This window comes from Rhinatrema bivittatum, chromosome 6 (assembly GCF_901001135.1).
Source record: "Rhinatrema bivittatum chromosome 6, aRhiBiv1.1, whole genome shotgun sequence".
NCBI lineage: Eukaryota > Metazoa > Chordata > Amphibia > Gymnophiona > Rhinatrematidae > Rhinatrema > Rhinatrema bivittatum.
In genome coordinates this window covers 214,590,848-214,608,595 of record NC_042620.1, presented here as the reverse complement: position 1 = coordinate 214,608,595, position 17,748 = coordinate 214,590,848, and the positions used below count along the sequence as shown (strand labels likewise).

The following is a 17,748-nucleotide window of genomic DNA, read 5'->3' as shown; positions in this document are numbered from 1 at the left end:
GAAGGGGTGGGCCATCCAAGGAGCTTGGGCAGTTGTGCCATCCAAAGGGGACTGCCCCCAATGTGGCTGTCCCTGCCGTCTCAAAGTAGCAGCTGCACAACAGCTTAAATTTGCAACTACTGCCACTGCTGCTATAGTCCCCTTCAGAAGGCACGTTGAGGCCCCTGGTAGTCGCCCATCTCACTCACTCCTTCCAGTGGCCCTGGAACTATCCACACCTTTCTATAATATATTATCCATGAGCACTTTTAAAATAAATGACCATTTTCATGGAATATAACTGGTAAAGTGAGGCACTTGTGTGGCATGTCTATAAACTCATCTTTGGTACACATACACACACAAAAAAAATATAAATTATCTTTTATGTTTCCTGATTATAAGAAGAAACCTTCATTTCCATTTGCTACAAGATGCACAGACATGTAAACATGCACAGGACAAGCCTAGTATAAAATACTGAATACCACTACCAAAACTGTCTCACATCGGATAGTTTGTTTTTTCTTCATAGATCAACATTAGCGGTATCATTAGCTTATTGTTTTCTGTCAACCAACAAACATTCATGCCAAGAAACCTAAAATATGATAAGAGATTTTGGCCTTTGGTTCACTCAAACTGATCACTTATAAATGACATTTGCAATTTTGTTCTCATGACTAATTCAAAAATATTGTACAGAGTTGCAAATTGGCATAAATATTATAATTTGAGCTTCTGTCAAACAGGCCTTCCTTCTGAAAGTATTTTAGTTAACTCTACTATGTGTAGTAATACTTTGCAGTCTGAAGAAAACACACTTGCATAAAATACATTCATTCTTGACTAAGGATGGTGTTTTTTAAAAATATTATTTTAGCGATTCTATGCCCTTCTTGCCACATTTGGCTTTATTTCTGCTATAGTAATTATCAATGCTTAACTTATCTCATATTTCTTAGATGTCCTATTGCATTCTATGGTACAATAGTTTCAATTAGTTAACAAATTTGAATACATTTCATTCACATATTTTTGCAGTTAAAAATTTACACTTTTTAACTCAGTCATCCCTCAAAAAAGAGAATGACTGCTTTATGTCACCTTGAGCTATTGGGACTTGACAGATTTGTAAAAATAAAAATATGATTATTTTCCTTTTTAGACCAAAAGGAGTATACAACCCTATCACAGAGTATTTTTGTCATTAGTAGACTTATTTAAATCACCATAAATTTGTAGAGCGATGGTTAACAATGTTACATCCTCAGTTAATATATGATAGATGGAACATGGTTGCTTACTCATGGTATAGCACAGACTCTGATCAAAGATCATTGGCAATTTGCACAAAAAAAAGTCCTTACACAAAGTGATTTTGCTAGAACTTGCATCCTGAAAGGTCTTTAATTTGGGAGGCTCATGCTTCTCTACTACACCAGACCACTCTGCATATGTATGTGAAGTGGGTATGGTTGATAAAAGATGGGTGGCTGCCCTTGAGCAATGTAGTAATTGCTGAAGTTCCTGTCACTGACATATGGGGCAGGCTGGTAGTAGCATGTGACATTAGTTGTATTGGGGATGATGTTCTGCTCTCCAAGCACTTTCAAAGCCAGGATAGTAATCATGTTCAAAGTCTGTCTTCGCTCATGTCCCATGAGGCAAACAGTGCTCTCATTTACCACTCCACGCAAAGTCATCAGATAGTCATACTTGCTCTTTTCTTCACCAATGAAATGGTTGCGCAGATAGGACTCAATCTTTCTCTGCTGCTCTGTCACATCAGGAAAATCAATGAAAAATCTGGAACACATGTAACGCTCCAAAGATTTGATTTCAGTTTCACTTGTTGGTTTGAATTCACGAACCAGAAGATTGCTGTATTTCAGAAGGCCTCCACCTCTGATCTCCTCAGGATTCCTTGTTGCAATAAGCTTGTATCTCAAGTGATTCATTGCTTCCTTGAAGTCACCATACATGCTCTCTGCAATAACAGTAGGATGGAAATCTTCTGTCAGATCGCTGTGTTCATTTTTGTAAACATTTAGCATGGAATCCAGTATTATCTGAAAGGAGTCAACACTGAATTCAAACTGTCGTCTAAGTGAGTTTACAAATTTTAGTTCTACATTCTTCCCACTGTTGTTTGACAAAGAGATGAGACTCCAACGATCATGATCATTAGAAACTTTAACCATCTTTTGCACATAGGCTTCTTTCATAGTTAAAGCAGTGATCTTTTCCTTATTGACACATTTTGGCAAGAAGTCCAGAAGACAATCCAGCACAATCTCCTTTACTATCTGAAATGCCTGTTCTCCAGGAAGTTCTACCCCAAAAATGATGTCCAGATCTTTACAGCTTGTTCCATTTTGTTTTATAAGGATGTGACTAGCAGTAGAGCCATTCAAACGGATATCACGGACAACGATCTGTTTTGCTACAAGTTGTTCTTTTACAGCATGAATAATATCCTTCGGCTTCACCTCCAGTGTTGGAAAGTTCCCTCTTCCATGAATAGGTATTACCTCAGTCAATACCTGGTCTAATATCTTAATTTGATCCCAGGTGAGATTACTGAATCTGTAATCTGAACTTTCAGTCATTGTGGAATCAGTTGATAAGCTATAAATTAAAGAAAATATAAAAAATGTTAAAGTCTCTTTGAAAACAACAAAGGTCTTACATTTTAAGGTCTACCTGTCACAATAAAGCCATTTCTTAAAACTTGCATATGCTTTCTGCCTTTAGTTTATACTGGATTTACCAAATTTATTATTTAAAATCTATTTTTATCCTTTCGGTGTCCATAGAGTACTTATATATTAGGAATCCGCTTTGCTACTAATTTTATGATTTCATTATCAAAGTTACCAAAAGATTTCATTATATAAAAGCTTTTATTTTTTAACAACTTTGCATTTCACTCTTCTCTATCTCTATACTTTGCCTAAAGAATGGCAGTGGTGGATGCAGGAGAGGGAAAGAAAGTTTTATATATTATCTTGGCTTCCTTTGAACTTTAGATGTGATAATTGCATCTCACCAATTCTCACCAGATTCTGCCCTTTTGATGTCAGAGTAGTGTCAGTGTGGTAAGTAGGAGCACCACTTCCCACTGGAAGGGGTAAAGTAGTAGAATAAAAACTCCTGCTCCCATGTGAGTAGAAGGATTAGGAAGAGGATTGAGGATTTGAGTAGGATTCTAAGCTTTAGAGCCTTAAGTTGTGTCTAGAGCCCGCTCATTGAGGACATCCATAGGACATGTTTCCCAGGAGAGGTCCCAGAGGACTGTGTGATGGAGAAGAATTCATGGATGGATGGCTTGGAAGGCAAGATAGAGAAGAATCTTGCAGAGTATGGTGGACTGGGGTACTGGGGGGTGCCAAGGGAAATGAAAGCCTGCTTGATAGGTTATTGAAGCAGGCTACCCAAACCTATTCTGGAGATCCCAAAGCCTGTTGGGTTTTTAGGATATCCACAATGAATATGCATAAGATACATTTGCATAAACTGAATCTCGCGTGGATGCAACTTTATCTTGTGCATATTCATTGAAAACCCAACTGGGGTTCCTAGGACAGGTTTGGGAAGCCCTGTATTAGTCAAAGATTGATTCCTCTACCATCAGCTCACAACTCCACTGAGAGATCAGAGAAAGAACTAAGATTGCAGAGGGAAGGATTACAGCTACTAAACAGGGCCCAGGGAGGAAGAGAGTATCTTCCCTGAAGAGTTAACCTGATTGAGGGAGAGTTGGAAAAAGACTATCATTTTTGCTTTGTTATTGTGGAATTTTTGTTGCAGTATTGGTGCACTACTCTAATTGTACTATTTTGGACTTTTGAGTTTTGACATCAATTTTTATTTCATTAAAGACAGGGGAGTAAAGAATGATAATTGGAGTGTCTGGCTGGTGTGCAAGAAGAGCCCCTGGGAGTGAGCTAACCCTAAAAGCCTTGAAAACTGGTGTGTTTTCCACTCATGCAGGAACATGGGGACAGTCATGGAGCCTTGCACAGTCTGCGGCCCTCTCCATGTGTTCCCCTGCCCAGGTCCAGAACAGGACAGAGGCTACATGTGTATTTACATCACATATAGGCTGTGGATCAGACTTTGATCTATCTTTTACCCAGGTCCAGCAGTTATGAACCAATGAAGAGTATGCTCAGGATACATTGGATAAGAGTAAAATGTTGCATTTTCATGTCCTTTGCTTGGAGGCATAAATGAATGAATAGAAATTTTATTCAATGAATAGCAAATACATTTCTTTTTAAAATAAGAACTCTTTTGCTCAAACTTTAAGGCAGCTTGTTGTCTAAACAAGTTACAGAATTCAAGGTTTAGACCCAAGCAGACTTTTCCTAGAAAAGGGCTCCCTACTGTTACTGTGTGGTAACAGCTGAGCAGTAATGTGAAAATGTCTCTCCTAATATGTGAAAAAAAAATGTTGACATCATTGAATGCTCTGCTTTTGCCACAATATGAATCTTCCCAGTGTCAGAAGAAATTTTCAGTGTAAACTAGTTCAAAGCATCTAATCAAGCAATGGTAGTTTCATCTGACTGAACAATAAGCCATTTTCAATTTTGAACACAAACATTCTTTTAACAACAAATATTCAAGTTTAAACCAAAGTTTGAGTTAGTCCATCAAATCATGGCAGGTACTTATGTAATTACCTGAACATTCTATGACATCTTTCTCCAAAGTGGTATCATTTCGTTCAGTAAAATGAATTCTACAACAACCAACTGCTCCATTATCTCTGTTATAGTTAAAGATGAAGATACTTCTATAAAGTTAACTTGTCACTACTTTCAAAAGTGGCCATGTTATTTCAAGCATAATGGTTAAATTCTAACGCAGGGTGTACAGGATGGTACGCAAAAAGACCCCAGTAGAAAGAACATAATGATTGTAACATACAGTGAAGTCTTTCTTGAATCTAAATAAATGTAGTGACCCCTCAGCTATAACAGATACACTGCTGCCAAGGGAGGGGGGAATCTGTAATCTGTAATCTCCCAGTCTAGAGGAAGATTAGCTGGGGGTTGCAGATTACTATATAGAACTAGGGATAAATGAGGCCTAAGCCCATATTTTCGAACCCCATAGAGCCCAATAAACACTTTCACCAAATCTTTCTCCTAGTAGCAGGGGTACACAAAACAGGCACCACACAGTGCCAACCTCATTAAAAGTTAACTAATAAGAAAATCAAAAGGAAAATAGGCAGTAAAACAACAAGATGAGGGGTGTGGGAGTGTGTGAATGCACAGAATGAGAAAGTACTTAAAGATTTTTCTTAATGAATGTTACATCAAAATCGCATCATTAATACCAAACACATATTATAACTCTTAAACAGACACTTGCTATAAGCTCTGCATTATATTTGTGTGCTCAGTAACAGGAAACATAAAAAAAAAAAAAACTTGCAGTCTCTGTGTGTACACCAAAATAAAACAACTGTTGGAGGTCCATTGATGTAGATAATATCCGCAGATGAATTAAACTAGGTAAATGCTTTGCATTTTTAGTGAAAACATTTGTATATAACTATCTATATATTGAAAAGGTCCTTACAAACTGTGCTCAATTGCTTACAGTTTGACTTGCTCTAGCAGCCTAGGGTGGTTAACAATCTTTTATCAGTCTTTGGGGCAGATGTAATACAGTGCGCTCAGCCAAGCGCACTGTATAACCTGCACTCCGCGTCAGACACAGAGTGAATGTAATAGCGCTCATCACATGCAAATGCTCATCTATTAACGCTTGCCTGGAGCAGGCGTTAATAGCTGAGCGCAGGTAAAAGAAGTACAGAAAAAACTGCTTTTCTGTACTTCTTTTCTTAAGTAAAAAATAATTTAAAAAAAACTCGGCAGACGGCCGATTATGAAAACCGACGCCGAGTTTACCAGCATCGGTATTCATAACTAGCAGCCGCGGCAGGGTCGGTTAGCAAGAAGGCGCTAAGGTCGCACAAGCGACCATAGCACTTCCTTGTAGCGTGACCCCCTAATTTGGGTATTGCATGGCATCTCCCTTGCTGGCGCCATGCATGCGTTAGGAAAGTGGGCGCTGACTTTTCAGCGCCCGCTTTCCGCGCTTTATATTGCATCTGCCCCTTTATGTGGGTAGATGTTTACTTTTCTGCTCCTCTGTCCTCCCCACAAATGATGAGAGAGAAGAAACTCCTCTTCTCTTTCGTCACCCTCCTCAGTGTCTTTAGGTACTTATCTCTGCCACCAGTGTCAGTGAAATTCACACAAAAGAGGAATTCAGCCACCACCCCAGACAGGTTCCTATTCACACACACACAACCCTCTCCAGTAAGGCTTTCATTCACATCAACCTCCCCAGCCAGGCTCCCATTCACACATACCACATCCCCAGGTCAGGCTCTCATTCACACACACCACATCCCCAGGTCAGGCTCTTATTCACACACACCATACCCCAGAAAGACTCTCATTCACACACACACACACACACACACACACACACATACCAGTGGGAGCCATTCTACTGCTCCTCCTTGGTACTGGCCTGTGCGCTAATTAAACTACGTGAGCCGCTAGCATTTTTGCTGCCCTATGCGAACAATTACTGTGCTGACCCCCTCTTCATTTTTTTTCTTTTAACACATAATACCCCACCTCAATTAAACATGCAGAACACAGACTCATCCTCACCAAATTCAGAATAAAGAGACTATAAACTATAAACAGAAACTGAACCAGATGGTACGCAACAACAAGCCAGACTCTATATGCAATGCAGCAATGGACAACCAGAAACATCATCGGTCCTCATAAAGCATTCATCAAACAATAAAATCAAGGGATATAAATTAATCATATTAGTAATTATTAATCATATTGGAAAAATAGTGGAAACTATTCTAAAGATCAAAATCGTAGAGCATATAGAAAGACATGGTTTAATGAAACACAGTCAACATGGATTTACCCAAGGAAAGTCTTGCCTAACAAATCTGCTTCATTGTTTTGAAGGGGTTAATAAACATGTGGATAAAGGTGAACCAGTAGATGTAGTGTATTTGGATTTTCAGAAGGCGTTTGACAAAGTCCCTCATGAGGCTTCTAAGAAAACTAAAAAGTCATGGGATAGGAGGCGATGTCCTTTCGTGGATTACAAACTGGTTAAAAGACAGGAAACAGAGAGTAGGATTAAATGGTCAATTTTCTCAGTGGAAGGAGTAATTGTGTGTTCAGTCTCATATCAGATATTGCGTTTTAGGACAAAGGCAGTGGGCAGTGGAGTGCCTCAGGGTTCTGAATTGGGAATTATTAGAAAGGGAATGGTGAATAAAATGGAAAATGTCACAATGCCTCTGTATCGCTCCACGGTGAGACCGCACCTTGAATACTGTGTACAATTCTGGTCGCCGCATCTCAAAAAAGATATAGTTGCGATGGAGAAGGTACAGAGAAGGGCGACCAAAATGATAAAGGGAATGGAACAGCTCCCCTATGAGGAAAGACTAAAGAGGTTAGGACTTTTCAGCTTGGAGAAGAGATGGCTGACGGGGAATATGATAAGAACATAAGAACATAAAAAAATGCCATACTGGGTCAGACCAAGGGTCCATCAAGCCCAGCATCCTGTTTCCAACAGTGGTCAATCCAGGCCATAAGAACCTGGCAAGTACCCAAAAACTAAGTCTATTCCATGTTACCATTGCTAATGGCAGTGGCTATTCTCTAAGGGGCGGATTTTAAAAGGCCTGCGTGCCGGCGCGCCTATTTTGCATAGGCCGCCGGCGTGCGTAAAGCCCCGGGATGCACGTAAGTCCCGGGGCTTTCGAAAAGGGGCGGGAAGGGGCATGTCTGGGGGCATTCCCGAAACGACGCGGCGTTTCGGGGGCGGGCCCGGGGGCGTGGTGCCGGCCCAGGGGGCGTGGTCGAGGCCTCTGGACCAGCCCCTGGGACCGGAGGACGGAGCGGGGCTGCCGGCCGGCGCGTGCAAAGGTAGGGGGGGTTTAGATAGGGCCGGGGGGGTGGGTTAGGTAGGGGAAGGGAGGGGAAGGTGGGGGGAGGGCGAAGGAAAGTTCCCTCCGAGGCTGCTCCGAAATCGGAGCGGCCTCGGACGGAACAGGCAGCGCGGGCTGAGCTCGGCGCGCGCAGGTTGCACAAATGTGCACCCCCTTGCGCGCGCTGTCCCCGGATTTTATAAGATACGCGCGGCTACGCGCGTATCTTATAAAATCCAGCTTACTTTTTAAAGATCTACGCCTAAGTGAACTTAATAGCAGGTAATGGACTTCTCCTCCAAGAACTTATCCAACTGCACTAACCACATCCTCTGGCAACAAATTCCAGAGTTTAATTGTTCGTTGAGTAAAAAAGAACTTTCTCCGATTAGTTTTAAAAGTGCCCCATGCTAACTTCATGGAGTGCCCCCTAGTCTTTCTACTGTCCGAAAGAGTAAATAACAGATTCACATCTACCCGTTCTAGACCTCTCATAATTTTAAACATCTCGACCAGAATTGTACACAGTATTCAAGTTGCGGTCTCACCATGGAGTGATACAGAGGCATTATGACATTTTCCATTTTATTCACCATTCCCTTTCTAATAATTCCCAACATTCTGTTTGCTTTTTTGACTGCCGCAGCACACTGAACCGACGATTGAGGTAGAAAATGTCTCCCCATCTGATGATATCATAATGTCCAAAAAAGCAATATGAGAGGGATCTATAGTAAAATTAAACTGCAAATTTTTGTTCCCTTCATTAAGCCAGTCAATGAACATGAAAAACTGAATATCCGTGCCAAGCCAGATGATGAATACATCGTCAATGAAACGCAACCACAGATATATAAATTTAAACCACTCAGCTGGATAAACATATGCTTCTTCAAATTTTGACACATACAGGCCCGCCAAACTAGGGGCCATGGTGGCTCCCATGGCTGTGCCTTTTATTTGTTGAAAAAATTTATTCCCGAAACAAAAGAAATATTTTGTCAAGGCTAATTCAGACAATTGTAATAGGAAAGAGGTTGGTATACGATTAGAAGAGGGACGCAATTTCAAAACTTCTTCAATCACTATTAGTGCCTCATCTTGTGGGATATTCGAATACAGGGAGATCACATCCAATGTTACAAAGAAAAATGATCCGGATGGTGTGGCTAAATCCTCCAGAATAGAAATTAGGTGAGCAGAGTCCCGTACATATGATCTAATCTTAGGTACAAACGGTTTTAAAAACAAGTCCACAAATTTAGAAAGAGGTTCCAGAATTGACCCAATACCGAACACTATGGGTCAACCCAGTGGATTTACCATAGTTTTATGTATTTTGGGGAGAGTATAAAAAACCGGAGTAATCGGAAACTCTACTGTTAAAAATGTAGCTACAAGATTAGTAATGATCTTGTGATCTAGAGCTTGTTGGATTAAACAATTAATCTGTTTTTTTAAGTCTTCCATTGGATCTGAGGCCAGGGGTGAGTAAAAATTAGAGTCACTCAGTTGGCGTAGAACTTCTGCTTTGTAGTCACCCCTATTTTGAATAACAATCCCTCCCTCTTTATCCGCAGATTTAATCACAATATCTGGATCATTTTCAAGTATTCTTACAGCAAGATTTTCATTTTTAGATAAATTATAGTGTGTATACGTATTGCTTGATAAAAGACTCTGGACATCCATTTTCACCAGTCTTTCAAAAGCTAGTACCAGGGGATCCGTAGGACCCGGAGGAATCCATCTAGATTTATTGTACACTAAAGACTCATCCTGAATTTTTGGGGTGTCCGCAAAAAATAGCTTAAATTTAAGGGACCTCAAAAAACAAAATAAATGTACTTGTAAATCAAAAGCATTACATTTTACCGTAGGTACAAATGACAGTCCCTTCTTCAAAACTGACAGTTCATCCTTCGATAATGGTCGAGATGACAGATTGAATACAGCGTCAGATCTTATTTCCAGGGAACCAACATCAGATCTTATTGCCAGGGATCCAGTTGTCGGCGAGTGGCTCTGGTAATTCTCTGGGACTGATGTGAAATCATTCGTCCCCGGGATCACGTGCTGCCGTTGTCTGGAGGTGCCTGTCCCAAGTCCAAACAAGATGCCACAATAAAGGAGTAATGTGTAGAGGCCAGTGCCACATTGTTTATAGAGGAATCTGTCTCTGGCTGAATATTCCTCCGGCTGGACCATGAATGACTCTGACCCAATTCTTCTCCCGAAGAATCGTCTGAAGAATCTTGTGGAAACGTTACTTTTCTTTGCTGTTGGAGATTTTTGGACATCCATTGGTAAATATAACCTGTCTTATAATCAGTTTCGTCCCTTTGAAATTTCTTGAATTTGACCGCCTTCAAATCACTCTTAAATTTGGTCAGATTTTCATGAAATTCACATAACTGTTTATCAAAGATTTCAATAGGAGAACTGTTCTTGATAATATTCAACTGACTTGAAAGATCCTCCTGTAAGGTGGTTTGCAGTTGTTTTGTTGTTTCAATGATTAGGACCATCAGATCGAACGAGCATTTATTTAAGATCTGATTCCAACAGGTCAAAAAGGATGGGTTATCCACATGTAAACGGGGTTCTTTCTGAATGCGGAGCCCCCTTGGAATATGCCTCACCCTGCAGTATTCAATTAAAGTTGAGGCATGTAGTTCTGCACGGGTTAAACGTTTTTGCAAGTTAATCACATCAAGCCAGGAAACTGAGGGCACATCTACTGTAGAAGAGTCTGAGAAGAATGGCGTATCCGTTAATACTGTATTAAACGCTTCTTCTGTGTAACTAAAGGTTTGGTCGTCGGCTGTGGCCATTTAAATGCTCTGGTGAAAGGGCAAATCCAGAGAATACAAAGAGCAAGGACTGCACTTCAATGAATCAATATACAACACAACAGTGCAGGCAAATATCATAGTCCGATTTGAATTCACAAGTGTTTATTTATTTTTTTAATTTTTTAATTTTTTGAGCAGCAACTCCACTGGCTTAGAACATCACAAATTCAAGAGGGTCCCCCGACACAGACCCGTGTTTCGCCGAGGCTGCGTCAGGAGGGACATGAAGCTCAACAATCTGAAATCAAGTACATACAAATCAGGACTGTAATGAACAATGGACTTACATGCCGACCAGTATCAAGCTTAATATAATTGAAATCATAACATACCTTAGTCCATGGAATTCATACCTGGCAGGGAGTGCGCCGAAACTTAGAACAAGAAGACCTTTAAAAACAACAGAAAAGCCGTGAAAAGGGTAGACCAATTGCGAGGCTATAGGGAACCAATCAGAACACTACTAACTCCAAAGCGCCAATTGCTATCAAATGAACAGGTGCCACTCAAGTTCTTTATTGAGTCCCTTCGGTGTTACAGTATCTAAGATGTGAATCCATCTTTGTTCCTTGCGTCCTAAAAATTCAGAATAGTCTCCCCCCACCCCCCATGAAGGGCGAGGGACTACTTCTAAAACAAAAAAGAAAAGGTCAGGGATGGTATGTGAGAATTGTGCCCAGTGCTTGGCAAGGATATTCAGTTTTTCATGTTCATTGGGGGAGACTATTCTGAATTTTTAGGACGCAAGAACAAAGATGGATTCACATCTTAGATACTGTAACACCGAAGGGACTCAATAAAGAACTTGAGTGGCACCTGTTCATTTGACTGCGGTTGGCACTTTGGGGTTAGTAATGTTCTGATTAGTTCCCTATAGCCTCGCGATTGGTCCACCCTTTTCACACCTTTTCTGTTGTTTTTAAAGGTCTTCTTGTTCTAAGTTTCGGTGCACTCCCTGCCAAGTATGAATTCCATGAACTAAGGTATGTTATGATTTCAATTATATTAAGCTTGATACTGGTCAGCATGTAAGTCCATTGTTTATTACAGTCCTGATTTGTATGTACTTGATTTCAGATTGTTTGTTGAGCTTCATGTCCCTCCCGACGCAGCCTCGGCAAAACACGGGTCCGTGTCGGGGGACCCTCTTGAATTTGTGATGTTCTATGCCAGTGGAGCTGGTGCTCAAAAAATTAAATAAATAAATAAATAAATAAATAAATAAATAAACACTTGTGAATTCAAACCGGACTATGATATTTGCCTGCACTGTTGTGTTGTATATTGATTCATTGAAGTGCAGTCCTTGCTCTTTGTATTCTCTGTAAGTAATAGAATAACATCCAATAATTAAGAACTCATACAAAATTTTAAAACTTTCCCAAACAACAAAAATTATTTCAAAGTGGAGATAAGTAAAACTAATAATGGAAAATGTACCGATCTTCATTCCTGAAAACTTATTTCCAGTCATCCTGAGTAAGACATGGATTAGTAAGGCAGGACAAGTTTTCTTCACACACACACACACACACCCAGGCAGGCTCCCATTCACACATATACGCATGTTCTCACGCACACACACACACACACACACACACACACACACACACACACACACACCCTAGACAGGTTTCCATTCATTCACACACATACACACCCAAGACAGGTTCCCATACACGCACACACACACCAGATAGGTTCCTACCCCCCCCCCCCCCCACACACACATACATCCCAGTCAGGTTCCTATGCACACAGAAATACACACACACACACACACACAAAACCCTCCAGTCAGGCTCCCATTCACATAACCACCGCCCCCCCCCCCCCTTCACATAACCCCCCCCCCCAGTCAGGCACCCATTCACATAACCCCCCACCTCCAGTAAGGCTCCCATTCACATTAAACCTCCCCCCAGTCAGGCTCCCATTCACATCAAACCCCCCCCAGACAGGCTCCCATTCATACAAACCACAACCCCAGATCAGGCTCTCATTCACACACACCACACCCACTCTCATTCATTCATTCATTCATTCATTCACACACACACACACACACACACACACACACCAGTGGGAGCCATTCTCTTGCTCCTCCTTGGTGCCAGCCTGTGCGCTAATCAAACAACGCGAGCCTAGCACTTCTTCTATGCTGATCTCGTGCATCGCAAGATCAGCATAGAAAACATGCTAGCTACAAATGTGTTGAACAGTGTACGCCAGCACCGAGGAGTAGGGGAATGGGCTCCTTCTTCTTTCTTTGGCCGCTAGTAGCATGGGGTCCACCGGCAGCCTCGGAGGCCTCATACTCTTCCGGGTCACCGATGAGATGGGGTCCATCAGAGGCCTCTTCCTTTTCCAAGCTGCCAGTGGGATAGAGTCCACCAGCGTCCTCACGGGCCTCCTCTTCTTCCGGGCTGCCGATGGGGTGGGGGTCCATCGGCGGCCTCACGAGCCTCTTTCTTTTCCAGGCCACCAGTAAGATAGAGTTTACTGGTGACCTGACGGGCCTTCTCTAGTTCTGGGTCGCGGGTGAGATGCGATCTACCAGCAGTTTCCATGGGCCTCTTCCTTTTCTTGGCCACTGATGGGACAGGTTCACCAGCGGCTTCGCGGATTGCTTCTTCCACCACCCCTCCGGGTGTGCCACCCTGTGCAATTGCACGGTATGTACACCCAGTAATACCACGCCTGTCCAGACCTCTCTGTCTGGGCTCCCAACTGCAACACTGACTTCTTCTGTTCAGTACTTCCAGCATCTGTTATCTGGGACAACCTGGTTCTTGCCTCCAGCACTAATGCAGACTTCTGTGCTGCTGCTTCCTTCTCTCTTTCTTCTGCTCTGCTCTGCTCTGTCCTCCCCTCTCCTCTCAGAATTCAAACAGGGATAAAGGCTCACTTTCTTTTCCTCTCTCTGGATTGGTTAAGCAGTGCCTCCAGCTACTTCCTGGTTTCTCTCCAGTTTCACTGGCTCCTGAAGTCAGGTGACTTCAGGCACTTTATTCAGTGTCTATAGATCACTATTCCAGGCTAGTTTTTGTTTTTTTTTATTTTATTTATGCAATGAAACGTACAACAAAAATCCAAATAAAGAACAGTGATAGAAGATCAATGTAGTTCATTGCATCATTTATGAGTTAAACAAGACTGCCTGGACAGCACATATACATAAGACATACTAGTCACACACACTCATACATCTTACATTAGATTACAGAACATAAGAGCAAATTTGCTTACCATAAATGGTGATTCCGTAGATAGCAGGATGAACTAGCCATGCTGAATGGGAGACATCCACGGCAACCTCTAGGCGGAGCTTCCTCAGAAAGTACACATAGTTTTAACTCTGTGCATCTGCGTGGTTCTCTTCCCGCACGATTCAGGACCTCCTCCTCAGTCCATTTATATCCAAGCAGTTATTGTGTAGCAGAGCATCAGAAGACTGTCTAGGGAGGAGGGCAGGTCGCATGGCTAGTTCATCCTGCTATCTACAGAAACACCGTTTACGGTAAGCAAACTTGCTCTTTCCCATCGATAGCAGGCTGAACTAGCCATACTGTATGGGCGTCCCAAGCTCCTGGGTTGTGGGATGTAGCAGTCTTTTCATGGCAGACCAGAAAAACACAACCCAGACTTTAAGGTAGACAGTCTCATTTCTTGAAGGAGTTAGACAAGCCTGCAGAACCCACTGCTGCGTCTGAGGAAGTGTGTTGGTCAAGGCAGTAGTGGGAAGTGAAAGTATGGAGCGAGGACAAAGTAGCTGCTTTGCAAATGTCCACTACAGGTACATTTTTGAGGTGGGCCACAGAAGTTGCTATCACTCTGATCTGGTGCGCATGTGCTTTGCTGTTATCGGTGACAAACTCTTCATGTGACAAAAGTGAATACACTGCACCAGCCAGCTTGCTATGGTCATGTTGGAGACTGGTTGTGCAGGAGCATTGGGATTAAAGGAGAGAAAGAGCTGTGATGGTTTGGAAGGAGCTTGCGTTCTCTTTAATATGCTAGGGCTCTTTTACAGTCCAATGTATGAAGAAGCCACTTCCTTTCATTGTGGTGGGGCTTTGGGTGGAAAATAGGCAAGGTTATTGTTTGATTAAGGTGAAAAGCTGATACTACCTTAGGGAGGAAGGTAGGGTGGGGGCATAGGGTAACTTTGTCATGGAAGAATTCCAAGTATGGTGAATAGTGAACCAGTGCTTGCAGTTCGCTGACTTGTCTGGCGGAAGTGACAGCTACCAGTCTGGACTGTCATGATTGACGAGGGCATGAACGAGGGGGCTGTGGATGAGTTTGAGGCCTCGGTTGTGTATACAGCTGAGGACTGTACAGCATGTATTGTCAGAATTGCCTCCTCTGAAATGGCAGTCTACGGTATGAGGGGTAGAACCTCCTAGCTTCTGACTGCTACATTTTGCTCTTTAAGTTGAGAAACCATTTCTCAAAATTTGTCGCCAAACAAGTTGTCACTTTGGCACGGTAAGTCGGCAAGTTTTTTGTGTACATCTTTGCGTATGGCACTGGCTTTTAACCATGCCATATGACGAGCTACAATGGCTGAGGCCGCAGTGCGAGCTGATGTCTCGAAAGCCTCATAAATGGTGCTGAGGAGATGGCGGAGGCTCGCCTCTATATCAAGGAATGGTTGGGGCAAGGAACCTTGAGATGAAGCGGAGAGGCAAGTGGGTTTCAAGGCTTGCAGGCATTCGTAGAGGTATTGCGTGATATAGAACTGGTGATGTTGAACTTTTGAGGACAAACTAAATACAAAAGAACCAAAAACAGTCTTCTTCACCTCAACATATCAACCCAAAAAAGACCTTGTATGTAATAATTTTCTTAGGCTGTGCTCATCAAATATTTATGTGTTTGTGTAACCACATCAGCAACCAGACGACAGCAGTGTTATGACTTGCCGTCTGGACCACTCGTCATTTGCGGTATATGCACCTTCTATATATTGCAATCAATTTTTTCAAAAGTGCGATGTGTTCACCTTCAATATATTACAATCAAATATTTCAAAAATCCATAGTCCCAACAGTGTATAAATTTCATCTGTTCCTCAAATGGACTTGAAGAGGAGAGCCCGACAACGGCCAGTGTTTCGCGATCAAATTGCTTCTTCAGGAGACACTTTCAAAGTGTTATGAGAACAGATGCTATAAGAATCAAATATTATATATCAGTTGTGTAAATTTCACAACAAATTTTTAAGTACTTATCTCAAGATGACACAGCAACGCCAACCTTCATCCCGGACGCGTACATCTCCCAGAGTGTAATGATAAGAACGGGACAGCGCGAATGCTGAAAAATTGCCCTTTAAAAAGACCCGCGCTTTTTGTGCGTTGTGACGTATGACGTCTGGTTCTGCTGACGAAATGTTGCTATAGTAACATGTCAACAAATCATGAGCGCTTATCCAAGTGCTTATAATATGTCACTAAAAAATCAATAATAAATTATGAATCCAATCGGCAATGATATCATAGGAAAACTTGAAGTTCCAATGCAGAGTTTAAACCCTTAGGTTCCACAGTGTCCAATCGATGGATCCAGCGTTGTTCTGCACGTAATAGACAGGTATTAAAATCTCCTCCTCTCCAGTTTGGAGATAACTGTTCAAGTACGCAGACTTTTAAGTCATCAAAAGTGTGTTGATGGCGAATACAATGAGATGTTAAAGGAGCTGTCAATCGACCGGTAGAAATGCAGGACCGATGTTCTATTAAACGAGTCTTGAGTGCTCGTTGAGTCTTACCCACGTACCACAGATTACATGGACACTGTATCAAGTAAATTAACCCCGTCGAGCGACAATCTGTGAAATTCCTCAAAACAAAGATGAAATCAATTCTGGAAAAATACAGAGAGGATGTGTCTATCATTACATGACACACTGTGCATGTTCCACAGGCTTTATGTGCTCCTATATTCACAACTGGATGAGGAATTGAAGAGTCCGAGTGGGCTATTTCGAAAAAACGAAACGAGAAAACCCGAATTGTACCACGAAGTATCCGAACCGAAAAACGACCCGGTAGAAAAAAACGAAGCACATCTCTAGATTTTAATACCTGTCTATTATGCACAGAACAACGCTGGATCCATCGATTAGACACTGTGGAACCTAAGGGTTTAAACTCTGCATTGGAACTTCAAGTTTTCCTGTGATATCATTGCCGATTGAGATAAGTACTTAAAAATTTGTTGCGAAATTTACACAACTGATATATATTATTTGATTCTTATAGCATCTGTTCTCATAACACTTTGAAAGTGTCTCCTGAAGAAGCGATTTGATCGCGAAACAACGGCCGTTGTCGGGCTCTCCTCTTCAAGTCCATTTGAGGAACAGATGAAATTTATACACTGTTGGGACTATGGATTTTTGAAATATTTGATTGTAATATATTGAAGATGAACACATCGCACTTTTGAAAAAATTGATTGCAATATATAGAAGGTGCATATACCGCAAATGACGAGTGGTCCGGACGGCAAGTCATAACACTGCCGTCATCTGGCTTGCTGATGCAGTTACACAAACACATAAATATTTGATGAGCACAGCCTAAGAAAATTATTACATACAAGGTCTTTTTTAGGTTGATATGTTGAGGTGAAGAAGACTGTTTTTGGTTCTTTTGTATTTAGTTTGTCATAATTCTTGAACCTATGGCAGGGACAGACACCCTGATGAGCACAGCCTAAGAAAATTATTACATACAAGAACTTTTGAGGACAACATTACTGAGTGGTAGGTCTTTCGCCCAAAGTTGTCAAGGGTTTTGTTGTCTTTACCTGGGGGCATGTTAGAATGCAGATGGGATTTTTTTGCCCTTTGCATAGCTGACTGAAACAATATAGAAGTGTGTGGTAATTGAACCG

The 17,748-nt window shown here is 41.8% G+C and overlaps 1 protein-coding gene across 2 annotated transcripts in view; it reads right to left on the bottom strand.

Moving 5' to 3' along the window:
• Window positions 1-1,355: 1,355 nt before the first annotated feature.
• TENT5D (terminal nucleotidyltransferase 5D) overlaps window positions 1,356-17,748 on the bottom strand; it is an 89,110-nt gene continuing 72,717 nt past the window's right edge. For both annotated transcript variants that reach the window (XM_029606543.1, XM_029606541.1), the window contains one exon: window positions 1,356-2,610. In XM_029606543.1, the coding sequence (XP_029462403.1) occupies window positions 1,416-2,591 (1,176 nt within the window). In that variant the 5' untranslated portion in view covers window positions 2,592-2,610 and the 3' untranslated portion in view covers window positions 1,356-1,415. The remainder of the gene's footprint in view (window positions 2,611-17,748) is intronic.